Source organism: Diceros bicornis, chromosome 14 (genome assembly GCF_020826845.1).
Source record: "Diceros bicornis minor isolate mBicDic1 chromosome 14, mDicBic1.mat.cur, whole genome shotgun sequence".
In the NCBI taxonomy this organism is placed as follows: domain Eukaryota; kingdom Metazoa; phylum Chordata; class Mammalia; order Perissodactyla; family Rhinocerotidae; genus Diceros; species Diceros bicornis.
Genome location: NC_080753.1, coordinates 38,605,889 through 38,624,638, shown reverse-complemented (window position 1 = coordinate 38,624,638; position 18,750 = coordinate 38,605,889). Strand labels below are relative to the sequence as shown.

At 42.7% G+C, this 18,750-nt stretch overlaps 1 protein-coding gene across 2 annotated transcripts; it reads left to right on the top strand.

Annotated features, from left to right (window-relative positions):
• Positions 1-2,918: 2,918 nt before the first annotated feature.
• On the top strand, positions 2,919-18,654 carry PGBD1 (piggyBac transposable element derived 1). 2 transcript variants are annotated; one of them, XM_058554966.1, is made up of 7 exons: positions 3,162-3,224; positions 5,057-5,533; positions 6,742-6,898; positions 9,605-9,693; positions 11,227-11,356; positions 11,983-12,079; positions 16,130-18,654. In XM_058554966.1, the coding sequence occupies exons 2-7, from the start codon at positions 5,138-5,140 to the stop codon at positions 17,685-17,687; spliced, it is 2,427 nt and encodes an 808-aa protein (XP_058410949.1). In that variant the 5' UTR covers positions 3,162-3,224; positions 5,057-5,137; the 3' UTR covers positions 17,688-18,654. The 2 variants fall into 2 exon arrangements, with proteins under 2 accessions (XP_058410950.1, XP_058410949.1); XM_058554967.1 differs by lacking the exon at positions 5,057-5,533 and having other exon boundaries at positions 2,919-3,224.
• The last annotated feature ends 96 nt before the right edge of the window (positions 18,655-18,750 follow it).

Below are 18,750 nucleotides of genomic sequence, written 5' to 3'. Positions count from 1 at the left end.
TGGTGTTTTCATCAGTACCTTGGGGGCAGACCCAGAACCACCTGGGCATAAATGTTGCATAGAGATATATTTAAAAATATGTTTTTCAGTGCATGCACTCCGCTGCTGGTGGCCCGGGTTCGAATCCCAAGCGCACATCCATGCACCGCTTGTTAGGCCATGCTGTGGCGGCGTACCACATAAAGTGAAGGAAGATCAGGCATGGATGTTAGCTCAGGGCTGATCTTCCTTACAAAAAAAAACAACAAAAACGTTTTTCTTATTTATTCTTGACAGTTACAGAAACATTAAACAAAGGGCAAATGTTATAACATCTCGATTAGGTTTTTGCTTGCAGTGTGACACATCCTAGATACCTTAAAAGGAAGTTAAAAATCTATGCAGAGGGCAGGAACCCAGGAAGGATGAACTATATTGCACCAGTGTCTTCTACTGCTCAGCCATTTCTGTTTGGGTAGTAGCTGCAGTGTCCAAATATAGAGTGGAATTGGCAGTCTCTGTTTGTCCCCATTTCCTGCTCACTCTCCTGTTTAAAATCTGATAAAGTTATTATATAGCTTGCCACTATAAAAGTAGTATGGAAAAATAGGAAAGGAGAAAAAAATCACCCTAATTTCCATCTGTCAAAAATAATCACTCTTTAGTATGTGTGTGTGTGTGTGTGTATTCTAACTTAATTATGATCAGTCAGTATTAATAATTTTTTCTGCTCAATTTTTAACATAATTGTCCATTGTAATATCTTCATAAAATTCTTATTAAATTAACTCATATTTATCAGAAAGTTCATATACATTGTAAAAACATTGTAAAGAAGAAAACAAATCATCCTGTCTCATGGTCCACAGATATTCTCTTAATGTATGTTTTGAGATGCTGATCTTTTTTATACATAGAAACACTTTTATCACTGGACTTTAATTATATCATGAACAGTTTTCATTTGTAGTGGACAGAACAATCAATTTACCTACCTGCCCACTCCATTCTAGTCCAAATCTCCCATAATCCTGAGTGGGCAGCCAGCCATTGGATCCTTCTCTGACCACAGAGGATTGAACCAGGAGGAGGCATCTAAGCCAGGCTTGGTCATTTAGATACACCTAGGAATTTGACGTGGGATCACAGATTCTGGTTGGTCTCTGTTAGGCATTTGAACCAGAAAGTAATAGAGAACCGGAACCATTTTTGTGATCACATAAAAACCAAATAGAGACAAACTCCATTGTCTCGTTGGGCTGGCAGCAAGAAGCAAAAGAATGAAGCCAACTCCTGAAGCCAGGATCCCATGAAGGCTAGAGAGACTCAGGAGAAGCAGCCTCGGCCCTCAACTTCTGCAGTCCATCTATACACTGGTCTTGGGAGTCATGGAATGCCCTTGTTTCCTTCTAATAAAGGTTTCTTTTAAGTTAATTTGACTTGTTTCTGAACCTTGCCAACAAATAAAGAAATCCCTGATTTAGACACCCAGATCGTTAGAGGTCTTCATGGAAGATAATTTTCAATATAAGTTCACAATTATCTATGGTATATGTCCCCATCGTTAGTCATTTAGGTTATCTACAGTTCTGTCACCATAAACAATATTTCAGTGAACATCCTTGTACATACAACTTTGCTTACTTGTAGAATTATTTTGCTTCCTTTAGTTGCTGTAACTAGAATCGATGAAACAAATGATAGACATATTTTCTTAGGTTTTTTGATGCATTGGCCAGATTGTCCTTCAGAAAGGTTCAGAAAGGTGTACATCCTGTTAGCAGTCTGTGAAAATGCCCATTTTTCCACACCCATCAACCCTGGGAATTACTCTTTTGAATATTTGACAATCTGGTGCATACAAAATGGGTCTACTTTTTAAAGAGTTTTTTAAAAAATATTTTTACTATTAAAGTTGAACATCTTTTCATATATTAATTGGTGATTTATAATTCTGATTTTGTGAACAGCCATGTTCACCTTTGCTGAATTTTTCTATTAGATTCTCCTTTTCCTCTTAAACAGCAGTGCCATTAAAAATTAAATAGGAGAGCTGTATATCAAAATTTTAAATGCACATGCCCTTTAACAAATCAATTCCAATGTGTAGTATTTACCCTAGAAATGTACTCATAAAAGTATGTAAAGATATTCAATGGTGTTCTCTGCAGCATTACTTATAAAGAAAAAATAAAACAAGAGGGATAATTAAGTAAATTATGGTACAACTATACAATGGAATACTATTTAGCTGTTAAAAAATAAGCTTGTATGGAAAGCTCTCTAAGCTATCTTAACCGAAAAAGCTAAGGTGCGAAATTATATTGTGATCTCATAAGTGTTTTAACATATATAGATACATACTTAGCCACTAAACAAATGTTTATTGAGTGCTACTGTGTGGCTGGTAGTGTCCTGGGATGATATACACAAAATATTAACAATGGTTAACTCGGGGAAGTGGGACGCTTTTCATGTTATAGTCTTCACTCAATGTGAGTTTTTATTGTTCATATATAATCTGTATATTTAAATTTTAAAAATTAATTTGTGCTGCTTGCTGTATTATAATTATTTATTCAACTGTGTCCCCCAGCAGCTTGTGAGGACCCTAAAGACAGAGACTCAGTTTTGCCTTTACCATCTTGGTGGTTTTTAACTGAAATGGTTTCATAAATGATGGGCATGCTTGGGTCGTCCGGACCGCCCTGGGGTCGAGCGGCTGAGAGACGCCTGGGCTGGGCGGGGTGGCCGCGGGGGTCTGCCGGGCGCACCAGAGAGACGTGCGGCCGCGTTCCTAGAGAGGCACGGAGCCGGCCGGACGCCGCGACTCCGCTGCCCGCGCGGCTGCAGAAGAAATTCGCGCCCCTACGCCCGTCCCACCACCGGTGCCGGCTGCGGGGAGCAGGGCGAGACCCGCCCGCCCCGCGAGGGGCTGCGGCCCGGGCTCTGCGGAGGCCGGGGGCGGGCTCCTCCCGACTGTGGAGACCAGGGCCCCCGCGCTCCCGTGGGAGCCTTTCACGAGGTCGGCCACGTCTTTGTTGTACACGTTCCTTGAACTTCTGGTCCATTACCCAGCAATTAGACACGCACTTATTGAGTGCCCACTGTATGCCAGACGCTAGGTGCGCGGTGCATTCTCAGTAAGGTACGTTCTGGGCTCGCCAGAGCGTCTTGGCTACCGGCATCTCATGTACATCTACGTGCATTCATCCAGAAGTCCACCAGTATCTGTTGACTACCAGGTACGTGCCGGGCTCCCTGAGGTTATGCAAATAAACTCCTGTCCTCAAGGAGCAGGGGCGGCGGTGGTGACTGGGGGTGTGGTCTGTGATAGAGACGGAGAGGGAGGGCGGTGGATGAGGCAGGTGTGAGCTCACTTTTCCATGGGAACGCCCCACCTCCACCTGAGTGGCTTAGAGGACAGAAGAGTTTTCTCTGTCTATACATTAGGTTTGGGTTTGGGAATTTACCCTGTTACGAGGGCGATCCTGGCCGTAAAGTACAAGGTGGGTGGAAAAAATTTGAGTAGTTGATATGGCGGTGACATGAAGCATTTGGGACAACTATGGCTTTCTTGGAGGTAGGAACTGTGTCTTTTATTCCTGGGTTAGTGTTATGCCTGGCAAGTAATGATGTGCTCAATAAATGTTATTGAGTGACAAACAAACCAGTAAAACTCAGTAAGGATCAGATCCTGGGGAGTTTGAATTTAGTTCAGTGAGAAGCAATTGAAACCTGCTTTTGGAGAGGGATGGGGTGTTGAATATGGTCCGAATTGTGCTTTAGGAAATATCAATCCAATGATGACAGAGCGTGTGGTGGGGCAGGAATACCATAGAGAAAATTATTGTAATAGTGAATGTAAATGGTAATAAGGGAATAAAAAGGAAGGAATGGCTGCAACACGCATTTTGGAGGAAGAATTGACTAGGCTCAGAGTGATTATGTGTAGGGGCTGGTTTTCAGCCTGAATGTATGGAAGATGGTGGTGATGCCAATGGAAATGAACAATCCAGAGAGAGTGCAGCTTTGAGGGGCCTCTGAATTCAGTTTGGGATGTGTTGAAATTATGGTGCAGGAGAGGCCCGAAGCTGGAGGCATCCTGCTGGCATTTCAAGACGTGAGTCTGGAATGTGAAAAGCAAGTTGGAGCCAGACAGAAATTTGAGTGTGCTTGGAATAGAGGTATATTGAAATTACGATTGATGAGATCACAAAAGTAGAAAGTGAGGAGAGAGAGGGAAAAGAACTTAGAGTATGTTTACCGTTTCAGTTATCTAAAATAAAACCCCAAATGTAGTGGCTTGAAACAACCTCAGCTTGTTATTTCTCATGATTCTGTGGGTTGACTGGGCAGTGCTAGAGTTACTTATGAGGCTGCATTCAGCTGTTGAATCAGCTGTAGACTAGGCCCAGTGGGGCTTTAGCTGGGGTACCCTGGTTCTCATCCACATGACTTCTCTGCATGGCTAGCTTGGGCTTCCTCACAGCATGGCAGTCTCATGGCAGTGTGCCAAGAGGTACAAGAGCACTTCCTCTTACAGTGTCATTTCTGCCATATTCTATTGGTCAGAGCAGGTCATAGGCCAGCACAGATTCAAGGGAGGGAAAAATAGACTCCACCTCTTGATGAGAAGAGTGACAAAATCTCATCACAAAAGGTTTTAGGGGATGGGAGACTTTGGAAACAGTCTACCTCACCTACATTTAAGGTAGAATATTCCATAAGAAATACACAGAGATAGATGACCTTTCACAGTATATTGATCTGTCCATGAAGGCAGCCATCTGGCTCACCCATGGGTAAAATTATCTCTTCTCTCCAGCTAAAGTGTAAGCTGCTCAAGCACTCTTATTGTTAACCCTTCTTTCCTCATATCCCATACCTTACATCTCTTACTTCTGGGCTCAACCTCCTTAGGTTCAAGTGTTCATTATACTTCTGATTAATTTCACTGATAATATAGGCAAGCAGTCTCAGTTTTTGAGCATGACTTACAGATGGGACAAAAATATAAGTATGTTACTTAGAGTTTGAAGCTCTTGTAATTTTCAAGTTACTGATCAATTTTTAGGTCTCAGATGTACATTTGGAAAAGCATTTCTGAAGCATAGACTCCGGCTAAGTGAACCTTTTCCTAGCCTTTAAGCTCAACATGGATGAAGCTTTGTCAGGCCTCACTCCTGAAAATGGAGACAGCTTTGTGAGAATGAAGGAGGAAGATCCCACATGGGAGCAGATGAGCAGCTCACAGGAGAGCAGCTCCCACATTCGGGAGCTTTGTCGCCTGCGCTTCCGGCAGTTCTGCTACCAGGAGGTAGCCGGGCCCCGGGAGGCTCTGGCCCAACTTCGGGGACTCTGCCATCAGTGGCTCAGACCAGAGACACACACCAAGGAGCAGATTCTGGAGGTGCTGGTGCTGGAGCAATTCCTGAACATCCTGCCCGGGGAGCTCCAGGCCTGTGTGCAGGCGTATCCTCTGGAGAGTGGAGAGGAGGTGGTGATAGCGCTGGAGAATCTAGAGACAGACACAAGAGACACAGGACAGCAGGTGGGAAGAGAATGTGTGTGGTGTGGGAGAAGAAATGGGGAACATTTGTCTGTTAATTTTTAACTTTTTATTTTGAAATGATTTATAATTTACAGAAGTATTGGGAGAATAGCACAGAGAACTCCTGTATACTCTTTACCCAGATTCACCAATTGTTAACAGTTGTTTCATGATGTGCCCCACTCTTGTGTGAGTGAGCACTCCCCGTCTCTTTCTCTCTTTCTATGTGTGCATACATATATGCACATGCACACACACACACCTTTTTTTTCTTGAACTGTTTGGGGGTTAGTGCAGATATCATGCTCCTTTACCTCTAAACACTTCTGTGTGTATTCCTGAAGAACAAGGACATTCCTTTGTGTAACCAGAATACAGTTATCAAGTTTGGGGAAATTAAAATTGTTATGATACTATCATCCAAAAAGTAATCCTTGTTCAAATTTTGCCGTATTACCCCAATAGTGTTCTTTATGGCAATTTTCCCCCAATTCATGATCCAATCCAGCATCACATGTTGCATTTAGTTGCTGTGTTTCTTAGGCTCCTTGAATGTGGAACAGTTGCTCAGTCTTTCTTTGTCTGTCGTGACATTGATATTTTTGAAGAGTACAGGCCAGTTGTTATATAGAATGCCCCTCAATTTGGGTTTGTCTTATATTTTCTCATGATAAGATTTAGGTTGTGCATTTTGGCTAAAATACCACAGATGTGATGTTGTGTTCTCTTCAGTACACTATATCAGGAGGCACATGGCCCTGGGTTGTCCCGTTACTGATGAAGTTAAGGTGGTAGCTGTCAGATTTTGCCACTAGAAAATTACCATTTTCTCCTTTGTAATTAATAAGTAATCTGTGGGAGACATTTTGAGACAATGTACATATCCTATTTCTCAGTAAATTTCCACCCACTAGCTTCAGCATCCATCTGGGTTTTGTTTTGTTTTCTGGGCAGAGCTTCTTTGCCTGTCTTGTCTCTCTTGTTTGCCACTGTATTCCCAGCATGTAGAACAGAGCCTGGCTCTCAGGAGGCATGTAGTCCATATTTGCCAAATGAATGAATGTCTCTGTCTTGCTGTTCTGTCTTACCCATTGCTTCTTTAAAGGGTTCAATGGGGCTTATCCCGTGTTCCCTTGAGGATGTCCCTAACTGCTGTTCGGTCCAGTTCCCACCAGGATGCCTTTTCAAGGTGAATCTTTTGTCCTCAGGCCTCTGTCTACACTCAGGGACAGGACATGCGCCTACTGGTGACAGAATATCGAGGAGCCTCTTTGGAGTGTCAGAGCCTCCAGTTCCTGCCTGGGGTAGCCACCCTGAAGTGTGAACCTCCAGAGCTCCCCCAAGAGAACCCCCGAGAAGTGAGTGGTGAGTACCAGAGGAGGGGTTCAGTGAGCACGCTGGGAGCAGGCCACTGACAGGTGCATGGTTTTCTTAGTAAAAGCTTGTTTATCTGTATCCTCAAGTTTTGTTTTTGTTTTTGTCTAACCCTGTACTTAAGCAAGCTTTTTAAAACCTTTGAAATTGTAAAATGTTAGAATTCTAAGATCTTTTTGATCAACACCCTGAATTAATAGTTAGGAGAAACCTTACTATTATAGTTAGGCAGACCTGTTTACACCATGCTTATTAAGCTTTTGGGTTTGGCATATATGCATTGTGGGGAGGTAAGGGAGTAAGAGTGAATCTGGGACAAAGCTATCTTTATAGCAAGCTTTGCTCCCTCTAGATGTAAAACAACAGCAAAAAAAAAAAAAGATTCTACAGGGAACCATTGTGTCTGGAGCAAAGAAAAGTGTGCTGTGTTCTATGTTATATTTTGGGTTAGAATTATCACATGTGCTCTTCATTCAGTAATTTTGTTCTCCTTTTATTGTTGGCTATTTTGAAAAACAATAATAGTACCTTATGTAGGGTCTTGCAGTTTATAGAGGGCTTTTGTGTTCATTATCTCATTTAATCTTCATTAACCTGTCAAGTGGACTGTGTTCTCCCCATTGTACAGATAAGGAATTGGAGGCTTAGCAAAACTGTGACAGGCCCAAGGCTACACAGCTGGAACTGTAATCCAAATCCAGTTTATATCTGCCTTCTGTTTCCCCAATCTGTAAACCCACTGAGAACAAAAACCCTAACTTGTACCTCTCTCCTTTGCACTACGTACCCTGTTGTGCATACAGCTGATACTCGGTTAATATTTGATGCTGATGATTGTTTTGCCTGCTGAGTCTTCTCATTCCTTCAGGTGTCTCATACGACTGCTTTCTGACCTTTAATTCTTTCTCTGCTCAAGTCATGTTCTCTGCCTGTTAGCTCCATCTGTGGCCTCATCGTCTGGCAACTCTCTCCTCATATTCACATATTTCAGACCTATTTCTTCCAGAAAGTCCCGCCTTCCTTTCTCCCAATCCCCAACCTATGGTCAAACAATTGAAAGAGGGAACTCTGGCTCCTCTGAGAGTTTCTGAAGACACATCTCTTCTCCTTATAGTCAGTATTCAGGTGTGAACCTTAAATACAGAAATTAACAAATGAAACATGTCTGACCGCAGAGTCTCATCAGACATGTGAGTCCTAGCTCTCGTTTTGTAGTATTCCTGGTGCCTCCTCTGAGCTCAAAGTGGTTTGTGAAATTGCTCCTTCCATTATCCAAGGAATGCTGTTTTTTATGTCTTGAATATTAGATGCTTAGGCATTAGAGCAATTTCAGGAGGAAAAGATGGTGGCACGAGTGTTTCACTTTGTGGTACGATATTTTGGCATCTGGATGGTGTGACCCCTGTCTTCATTCTGTGTATCTCAAGAGCATGCCAATGCTTTGCTGGAGGCCAGTAGGCTTGGGCCTCAGCTCTCAGCTTCTGCTGGAACTGGAATTCTTCACTTTCTAAACTAAACAGGCCAGAGCTGAGCCTGTGGGAATGTACCTGCCTTTGTGGTGTGGTCACTACAGCAGCCCAGATCTCAGGATTGTCCTTCATGGTGAAAACCAGGGAGCATGATGGCCTACAGGTAGTGTGAACTAGGGGCCTGGAAGCCACTTTGCAGCACACATCATCCCCCTGTTCCTGGCATCCTGTAACAACTGAGAGAAGCATTACCTCCCCAAGCTCCTCAAGACAGGAGGAAAAGAGTCCAGAAAGAAAAGTTATAGCAAAGAAGAAAGACTTCTAGAGGTTTGAATCCCAGCTCTGCCACCTGCCCATGGTGTGACCTGGAGCAAGTTATTTAATAGGGCATTCAATTAGTCAGTCAACAAATATTTGTTTGACTTCTCCATGCTTTGCATTTACCTCTGATCTCTCTGAATCTGCCTAGGATAAATGGAGATGATAATTTGGACTCAGGGTTATTGTGAGGATTGGAAATAATCTTTTTAAGTCACAGTGCAGTGCCCAGCACTGTGCAGTCATCATCACTGTGTCAGTTATTGTTGGTTCCTTTGAGATCAGCCACTTTCAACGTGGCAGATTCTCAAAAGTTCTTCTAGCTCATGGCTAACATCTATTTATGTATGTATGTATGACTTTATTTTTTTAGAGCAGTTTTAAGTTCACAGCAAAATTGAAAGGAAGGTACACAGATTTCCCTTATACCCCCCGTTCCCACACATGCAAAGCCTCCCCCATTATCAACTCTTTCTATTTTTTTTATATTTTACTTCTTCTCTTTCATCATCTTTTCTGCTCTTCTGTTTCCCCTTTGCCTTGTCTCTCTATTCTCCACTTCTTTTCTTTCATCTCTGTGTTCTCCACTTAATCTTTCCTTTATTACCAGCTTGTTCCTTCCTTCTCTTTATTTTCATCTATGATTTTAATTTTTCTTTGTGCATGTGAAAGTACATCACTGTAGAGCACCTCGTGAGTTCATACACACCACTCAGTTTTGTGGGTGGGAGACCCTAAGTTTTAGAATTGTAGAATTCCTGACAGAATGAAAACAGGTGTGATGCTGTATCTTAGACTTAGTTCTTGGATGTTTAACGAGCATAAGAAGGTTTGGGGGCTGCGTCCCCACAAAGGGCACTCCTGCAGTCTGTCATGTTTCACTCAGGACTCTGGTCTCCTCCCTCCACAGGGCCTGCTTCCCAGGGACCAGCCCCGCTCCAGGAAGAAAATCCCAGAGGCAAGGCAGCCATAGCTGAGATTTACCCAACCAGGTCCCAGGTGAGCAGGGTGCCCAGGCTTATGGGAGCTTCAGTAGCAGCCCTCCTTCTTCCTGGCCACCTATTCCCTGCCCTTCTTTGGTTCACACTTCTCACCTGTGGGAGCCTTTCAGGTGGCACAGTCTCTCTGCCTTCACCATGTCACAGAGTATCACAGACCATGTATGGCTCATGCAAGGAGCTCGTGTTGATCACACGCTATTGCTTCCTTCAGTACTGTGTTAGGAGGCATATCCACATCTTGAGTTGTGGGACTGAGGGGCGGAGTTAAGCCCTTGTTTCCAGAAAGCACCTCCACTCATTTGATGCTTAGTGACTGATGTTTAATCTTCGGGGGGGGGGGGGTCTCTGGTTTCTCTCCCGAGCCCAAGAACCAGAACTCTCCCTCACACTCTTTTATATTCTCAGTGTTTTGCACATATCCAGTTAACATTTGGTGATGATAATGGAAATTCTGTGTATCTGCATCTTCGCATCTTCACAAAATGGACTCTTGTTTTTTTGCTTATTCCCTCAGTGGTTCAATTGTTTTCTTAGTCATTTAGTTTTAAAAAAATTAAGTCTCCCATTTAAGTCTTCTGCTGCTAAATCAGTTTTCTCAAGACAGAGTTTTCATGGAGTCCCCTCCTCTCCTAGTCCCTTTCTGTGGCTTCTAATTGGTTCTCAGTCCTGTCATACCCGGAGCTTCCTGTGCATAACAAATCTTTACGTTCCTGAAAAGAAATATATAGGAAATAAAACTTACTGACCTATACATACATATTTTTTTAATCAGTGTAATTGTCTAAAATGTAATATAATGGAGAAACACAAAGAAAAAGTAAGTTATTTTAAAAGTACATATTTCAAAATGCAAATGTTTGGACATGATTGCACCAGAAGAAATAACAAAGTAATTTAAATGTTTGCACTGATGTATAATCAATAAGTTTGAATTATGGAAGAATAAGATGATCAAAAATCTAGGAAAATGACAGAGGTGTGAGTGGACAGTAGAATGAAAACTAGTGTTGAGTTAAATAATAAAAGACCAGACAGAGAAAGAGGGAAATGACCTTAATTGAAGTAGGGGTAAGATGACGTTGTGAGTTGAATTGTGTCCCCCACAATGATATGTTGAAGTCCTAACCCCAGGTACCTATGAATGTGATCTGATTTGGAAATAGACTTTCTGTAGGTATAATCAAGTTAGAATGAGGTCATACTGGATTAGGGTGGGCCCTAAATTCCAGTGGTTGGTGTCCTTATAAGAAGGCCATGTGAAGACAGAGAGACACACAAGGAGAATGTCATGTGACCACAGAGGCAGAGGTTGGAGTGATGCATCTACAAGCCAAGGAACGCTAAGGATTGCTGACAACCACCAGGAACTAGGACGAGGCAAGGATGATCCTCCCCTAGACCTTCAGAGAGAGCATGGCCCCACTGAGGGATTGGTACTGATGGTCTACAGTGTGGTATTCAATACCCTTCACAACTGGGCCCCTTATCCTTACCACAGAGAAGACTAAGAGGCCATTTTTTGCCTTTTTAGACATCAGTGAAGACTGAGGAAGAAGAAGCCCAGACCCTTGTCCCAGAGGAGTGGCCACATCTGAGTCTGGCTTGGAGGAACCTCTCTGGGGACTCAGCTCAGGAGAAGGTTACAAACCTCAGTCTGATGAGTAAGGACAGGCCTCTGGCTGGTGCCCTGTCTATGCTCACCTTTTCCTGTCGTTAACCCTGACATTTCCTACAGACCCTCACCCTCCCTTCCCCTTCTTCTGGCCTCTGCCTCCACACTTCCTCAGCTGCTATCATTTTGCATCTCTCCCAGTCACATTATCTTCTTCTGGTGCTAATCACTCTCCTTACTGATTGTTGTTATCGTCTCTGATAATCCCTCCATGTTCCCTGATTGCCTCAACAACTCCTCCTTTGCTCCTCTTCTTCTTCCCTAGCAAGGGTCCCATACAGTTTGTCATTTTCAGACATCCCTTCATACCTGGAAGCCTCTTGAACTCTTCTGCATGATCCCTTCGTCTTTACCTCAGAGGAAGTTCTTTCCACTCTGTGAGAACACTACTGTCCATGTGTAATTGTCTTTAAATATCTTTTGCCCTGTTAGACCCTTTCCCAGCTGATTGACCTTTCTTATTATCTTTGCATACTGTGCCACATTTTGTGTGATTGCTGAGACTACACTCCTGGGATGCCTGCTGATATTTTTGTTCGTTTTAATTTAAAACATCCTATTTCCTACCCTGAAGATGGTGTTTTCTAAATTCAGGCAATTATTGTATTATTTCAGCTGAAGAAGTTGTAACTAAAGATGGGTTGTTCAATGCAAAGCAGGAAACTTCTGAAGAAATAGAACAAGATGCTGAGGCCTCAGGGATACCCAACAGGTGAGTGTCCATGGTCCTAAGTGGAACAAATCCTGCAGATGTAAGAAGAAATTGGAATGGAACCAGAGAGAGCAGTTGTCAAAAGCCTGCTTCCCTGGAATAATACAGGAAGACTGCCACTCTCAATTCTGTGGTCATCGGAGGCCCCATGCCAAGAAGGTGACCTGTCGATATACAATCATTATACAAAACCTTCACTTGGTGCACACTTGCCTCCAAGAATCCTATTCTGACTCAGTCTACCCTGCTTGATCGCTCTTCCCCGGGCTCCCTTATGTCTTTGTGGAGCTATGGATAGAGAAGCCAGAAAAGGCAGAAGAACATAGAGAAAGCAGAGAATTTGGACGAGAGGGTGAAGGCTGCAGGTGAGGCTGCCATGATGGGTAAGAAAGAAATGTCAGACCTGGAAGAGGGCTTAGGGAGCACAAGTAGGGTATTTTTAATCTCCATAAAGAGAGTCCTGAACAAGAATCAAAAGGAAAGAAGCTGATAAAGAAGGAGAAATTACAGATGGTAGCAGATTGGTTGTGGGAATGAATGAACATGTAGCATAGATACTTGTAAAGCAGAAGAGGAGGAACCAGATCACCAGCAAAGGGTTGGCTTCTGATGAGGCCATGAACTGCTGAGAGAGTTGAGGAAAGAAGGAGAGGGAACAGCGTGGGATGATTAGGCTAAAGAACAGGGCACGGGGCAGGGATTCTCCTTATCAACATTTATTCACCTTAGGGAAACAGGGAGCTAAATCTCAGTTAAAATAGAAATGTCTTGAAGCTTCAAAAGAGAAGTGAAATTTTTCATAAAGCTCGTGAGGTCTGAGCCAGGCTCACTAAAGGAAGAGAAATAACGTTCTGTGACTTAGCTCGGAGTTATAGCTGGAGAAGAGCAATCTGCCATTGTGTCTGTCAGGTACGTTTAGCATCAGGTAACTGAAACCGTGACTCACGGTGCCTTTATTCCTCTGCCCAGCCATACACACACACCCACCCACAACACGTACACACTCACAGTCACACATTCTTCCTTACCTCTTCTTCCCATTACTCCCATTTCCTTCTCTCTCCATATTGGGCTTAATGTGTATCCATTCTTAATATGTGTTCCTGTAAAATATGCACTTTAGTTTTATGTGCATGTGTTTTAAATTATTTAAATAGCATTGTGAATAAATATTGTTCTGTTTCTTGTTTTATCACTTAGCATAATGTTTTAAGACCTGTCTGTATTTCTGTGTATACACTGATTCCTTTACTTATCCCTGCTGCGTAGTCCCCTGTGGTGCACATCCATCATGGTTTGCCTATCAGCTTCCCCAGAGATGGTCCCCCAGATGGCCTCCAACTCCCCACTAGTATGAACAGTGCGACAGTGAACGTCCTCAAACATGCTTCCTGTGAGAATTTCTTTGGGATAAATACCTAGGAACAGAACTACTGAGCCATAGGATGTGTTTTTACTAAATTTAATTCAGTACTGCTAAATTGACTTCTAGAAAGAATGCACCATGTACACTCACAGATCAGTAGTTGAGGGTTCATTTATCTCTACATCCCCTTCAACATTTGGCATTATTCGGTTTTCATATTTGAGGATCCAAGCTCTGAGTCTCTTGTTGTTCCATCATCCTTAGTGTGCAGGACCACAAGATGGCCCCTGGAGCTCCAAGTACTGTGTCTGTTTGAAGCAGAAAGGAGGTAGAAGGACACTCCTGCCCTTACTGTCCCTCTTATCAAGAAAGCAAACTCCTTCCTCGAAGCCCCAACAGTCTTCCCCTTATTTCTTACTGGCTGAAACTGAGTCACATGACTGTCTTTGGCTACAAGAGAGGCTACAGAATTGAGTATCTTCACTGGCTTAGAGCAGTTCGTGGCCTGGACCTGGACATATCACTGCCCCAAATAGAATTGGGTTTCTGCTAGTTAAGAGGAAGAGGGCAAGGGATGTTGGCAGGAAAGTAACAGTCTGCCACCATCCTGGAGCAGATTAGTAGGGATTTGAAACTTTCTCAGGATGTCACAGGCCAAGAAGGACTAGACAGAGGTATGGATCAAGAATTGGGTTTGGGGAATCAAGTGATGGGCTGGTAAGAGAGGAGAGGCCAAGAGATAGTTGTGTTGAAAAGACAGTGTTTTCCAGGGACACCTTTAGAAGTTTCCAACTTTCATTTCATTTCATATTATTCTTCCTTTCTTCCACTCATTCAGCAAGCATTTTATCACTCCTATTCAGAGTTATATATAATACAGAGATTCTACCCTCACTAAATCACGTGAGTACAGCAGATGGGGAAACCGAGAACTACCATACAATGTGATAAAGGGCCCTGTAGCTGTGATAGAGCATGCGGGAGAGTTACCCAACTGAGATTTGGAGTATTAGAGAAGGTGTCCCAGAAGAGGTGACATCTGAAACAAGACTTGATAACTAAGCAGGAATTTGCTAGATAAACAGGATGTGGAAAGGAGAGAGGCAGAGAAATAGAATATGCAAATACCTAGAGAAGCCTGAAGAAGAACTAGAGAGAGGAGTCACAGGAGCCGTGGAAGGAGACTGTTTCAAAGAGCAAGTTTTTGCTTGAAAAATTCTGGGTCCTCTTTGGAGTAGAAAAAGAGGTCATGTTTGGAGATCCCAAGAATCTGGCAGAAGATTTGAAAAGAGTGATGAAGATTTGAAATATCTGCTATAGGGAACTGGGAAGAAAGGGACAAGAGGAAATGAGAAGGATTCTGGGCAGTGTTGAGTAACTAGCTGAATTTGGAGCCCATCATTTTTAGCAGTGTCAGTCTACCTAGTTGTGTGGTTTCTCTGGCACTGCTCACCCCTGAGTGAGGAACAGAAAAGACCAACAAGGGTTGATCCAGTGTGGAAGTTTTGCTGGTCCAATGCTACAGAAGGACACTGGGGCAGGGTGCTTGACTGTCCTGGCAAGAGAGGAGCTAAGGTGATGGATCATGGAGTCTAGACTGAAGAGGAAGGGAGGGGGAAGCAGGAGGGAATGGAGGAGTCAGAGTGAGATGGAAGAACAGGGATCATGAGACAAAGGTGTGAGGAGTCTGGAGTGAAAAGAAATTGAGGATAGAGAGTGAGCTCTTGGAGTTTAGATTTCAGCAGTGGAAAGAGTCAGTGGAATGATGGGATTCAAGGAGGGTCCCTGAAGTTGAGGGTGTCAGGGGACTCTAAGAGGGATGTGTTGAATGGGTCCTACACGTGGGCAATGAGGACGCCCAGATTGATAAATCCTTTAAGTAAATAAATAAATAAATATATGTAGTGTAAATTATATTAAAACATACTCTTCACTGCTTTTTTCCCCCCAATGTCTTCTAAAACTAGACTATTTACCAATAGGACATTAGTAAATGAAATGCAAATTTCTCGAATTAAAAAAGAAGTTTGCATAAAATAATACTTTTCATTTTAGTAACTTTAGCTTCCATAAAAATCAGTTCAAGGACAGTAAGTTTGAGTTTCTCTTTTGTTTCCCCCCAGAGCAGTGTGTCCACCAGAAGAATGTAGAACTAGAAGATGCTAAATCCTTTTGTGTTCAGAAATTCTGTGAGAGGTGAGGGGGGCCCAGTAAATAATAACCCCCTTCCTTGTCCAAGTTCAGAACCAATTGAAAGACACACAGGAGTAAGACAGATGGTTCTGGAAACCTCAGCTTTGTTATTGACAGAAGCTAGACTGGTAAAGCAGCTCAGAGGCAGAGCTGAATGGGCGCATGGTGGCAGAGGAGGAGTGTAGCAGACCTGCCACTGCATGGGCCTGCTTGATACAACCTGGGGCAAAAAGAAGCATGGAATGCCTGCCACTTGCTCCTAAAGAGGACAACCCAGTTCCTTCTCCCAGATGAATTAGTTAAGTCATGAGGAGTGAGTCAAAGGTGGGGAGGGGCCAGAAATGTTAGGTCTGGACAAAGTCCTCCTCAAGGAAACATGAGGAGTGCAAAGTAAGTAATCCCCACAAAAGAATCCTTAGGCATCAGTGGATTTTTCATGTAGCGAATAAGACTGAGGATTTTTATAGCATATGTTCTTTTTCCTTTCCCAGAGATTGCATACCCTGGGTCCCTGGTAGTACTCCCGCCGCTACTGAAAGGACAGTTGCACATTTGAACACTCTGAAGGACCGTCACCCGGGCGACTTGTGGGCCCGGATGCACATCTCATCCTTGGAATATGCTGCAGGAGACATTACCCGAAAAGGGAGAAAAAAAGACAAAGCTCGAGTGAGTGAACTGCTCCAAGGCCTTGCATTTTCTGGTGACTCAGATGTGGAAGAAGATAACGAGCCTGAGACCCAGCCTGTTCCAAAAAAGCTAAAGGTGTCAAGTGTCCCAGAGAAGAATTGGACCAAAAGAGACATTAAACCCAACTTTCCAAGCTGGTCAGCACTGGATTCTGGACTTTTGAATCTCAAGAGTGAAAAGTTGAACCCAGTAGAGCTCTTTGAATTATTTTTTGATGATGAAACATTCAACTTGATTGTCAATGAAACCAATAATTATGCTTCTCAGAAAAATGTCAACTTGGAAGTCACAGTTCCAGAAATGAGGTGTGTGTTTGGTGTCCTGCTTTTGAGTGGATTTGTGAAGCGTCCCAGAAGGGGAATGTATTGGGAAATCTCTGATGCCGATCAGAACCTGGTTAGAGATGCAATTAGAAGGGACAGATTTGAATTGATTTTCTCACACTTGCATTTTGCAGATAATAGCCACCTAGATCAAAAAGACAAATTTACAAAATTGAGGCCTCTCATAAAGCAAATGAATAAAAATTTCCTCCTGTATGCTCCCCTAGAAGAATACTATTGTTTTGATAAGACAATGTGTGAATGCTTTGATAGTGACCAATTCCTGAATGGGAAACCTATTAGAATTGGCTATAAAATTTGGTGTGGTACAACCACACAGGGTTATCTGGTTTGGTTTGAGCCCTATCAAGAAGAATCAACTGTGATGGCAGATAGGGATCTTGATCTTGGTTTAGGTGGAAATCTAGTGATGAATTTTGCTGATGTTCTTTTAGAGAGAGGTCAATACCCCTATCACCTGTGTTTTGATAGCTTCTTTACAAGCATCAAATTGGTGTCAGCCTTGAAGAAGAAAGGAGTGCGGGCAACAGGAACAATTCGTGAGAATAGGACTGAAAAATGTCCCCTTATGAATGTGGAACATATGAAAAAAATGAAGAAGGGGTATTTTGATTTCCAAGTGGAAGAAAATGATGAGATAATTTTGTGTCGTTGGCATGGTAATGGCATTATCAGTCTGTGCTCCAGTGCTGTTGGCATAGAGCCAGTCAATGAGATCAGTTGTATTGCGGATGGCAAGGAGATCCCTCAGATAAGTCAACCAGCCATAGTGAAATTGTATGATGAATGCAGGGAAGGTGTAGCTAAAATGGATCAAATCATTTCCAAATATAGGGTGAGAATAAGAAGCAAGAAATGGTACTCAATTTTGGTGAGCTACATGATTGATGTAGCCATGAACAATGCATGGCAGCTGCACAGAGCCTGTAACCCAGGTGCCTCTCTAGACCTCTTGGATTTTTGGAGATATGTTGCACATTTCTACTTGGAACACAATGCTAATCTGTCAGATTAAGGCAGATAAAATGGAGACAATGCAGACATTAACAAGACACAGAAAAATCACCACTATGCTTCAGTTTGTGCTCTCCCAAAGCAAACCTGATGTACGGAATGAAATTAAGTACTTAAGTAACTAATGTTTTAAAAATCAGACATTTATATAGAGTTTCAAAGACTATTATGACAAGGAATGTTAAAAATTATCTGTAAAAATGTTGAACTCCAGTGGTACTTTTTTCTATGTCTAATTTTGGTGTTAGACATGTGGGAAATCATTTATTTGTTGAATTGATTATCTTGTGCATTTAAAGGATGAAATCCTGCCTCTTTTTTTTTTTGGTAATTTTCTCTGGAGAATGCCATTTTAAAAATGCAGGCAATGTCATAGTAACCATAGAATGGCGCTGAATCCATAGTTGAAAACTGAGACAGAGCCTGTGAGGTAAGGATGATCTAAACATAACGTAGAGGATAAGAGGCTGAAGACCCCAATGTTGGTGTAAAACTGGATCAGATTGTGTGTAGGTGAGGAGAGCCAGGCGGGCTGGTTGGAAGAGGAGAGTACTGCAAAGGAAAAGCCAGAGGTGAAGCAGTGCCTCTGAAAATTGAAGTGGAAGGTGTATCCTACTGTGACCGTGGAAGTCAGCAGCAGAAGCCAGAAGAGTAAAGAAAACTGAGGAAATATGAACAAATCAGAGTAACAATAGCATCACCATGAGAAGAAAGGAAAGGACAGCAGTAGAGTTAAGTTGACATAAAGCCCATGTTGAAATCAACCAGCAAGATAAATGAGTGAGTCCAGGATTAAAGTCATCAGGATAGATAACCCAAGGAAAAATCCTTGAAAGAAGTGAATGATGTGAACCGTGACTGCTTAGTGATGAAGTCTAGTACTGGTGAATTAGTCTGGACGGTTAAGAGAAGACAGACCTGATCTCATTTTTGTGGGTCACAGCCACAACAACTCCTTGCCTTCCTTTCACATCTAACATTTACAGTCCCATTCCTGGTTGCAAGGCAAGTGGTCAGGCTTGAATTCTTTGAACAGGAGTGTCTATTGTGTGCATGCTGAGGTG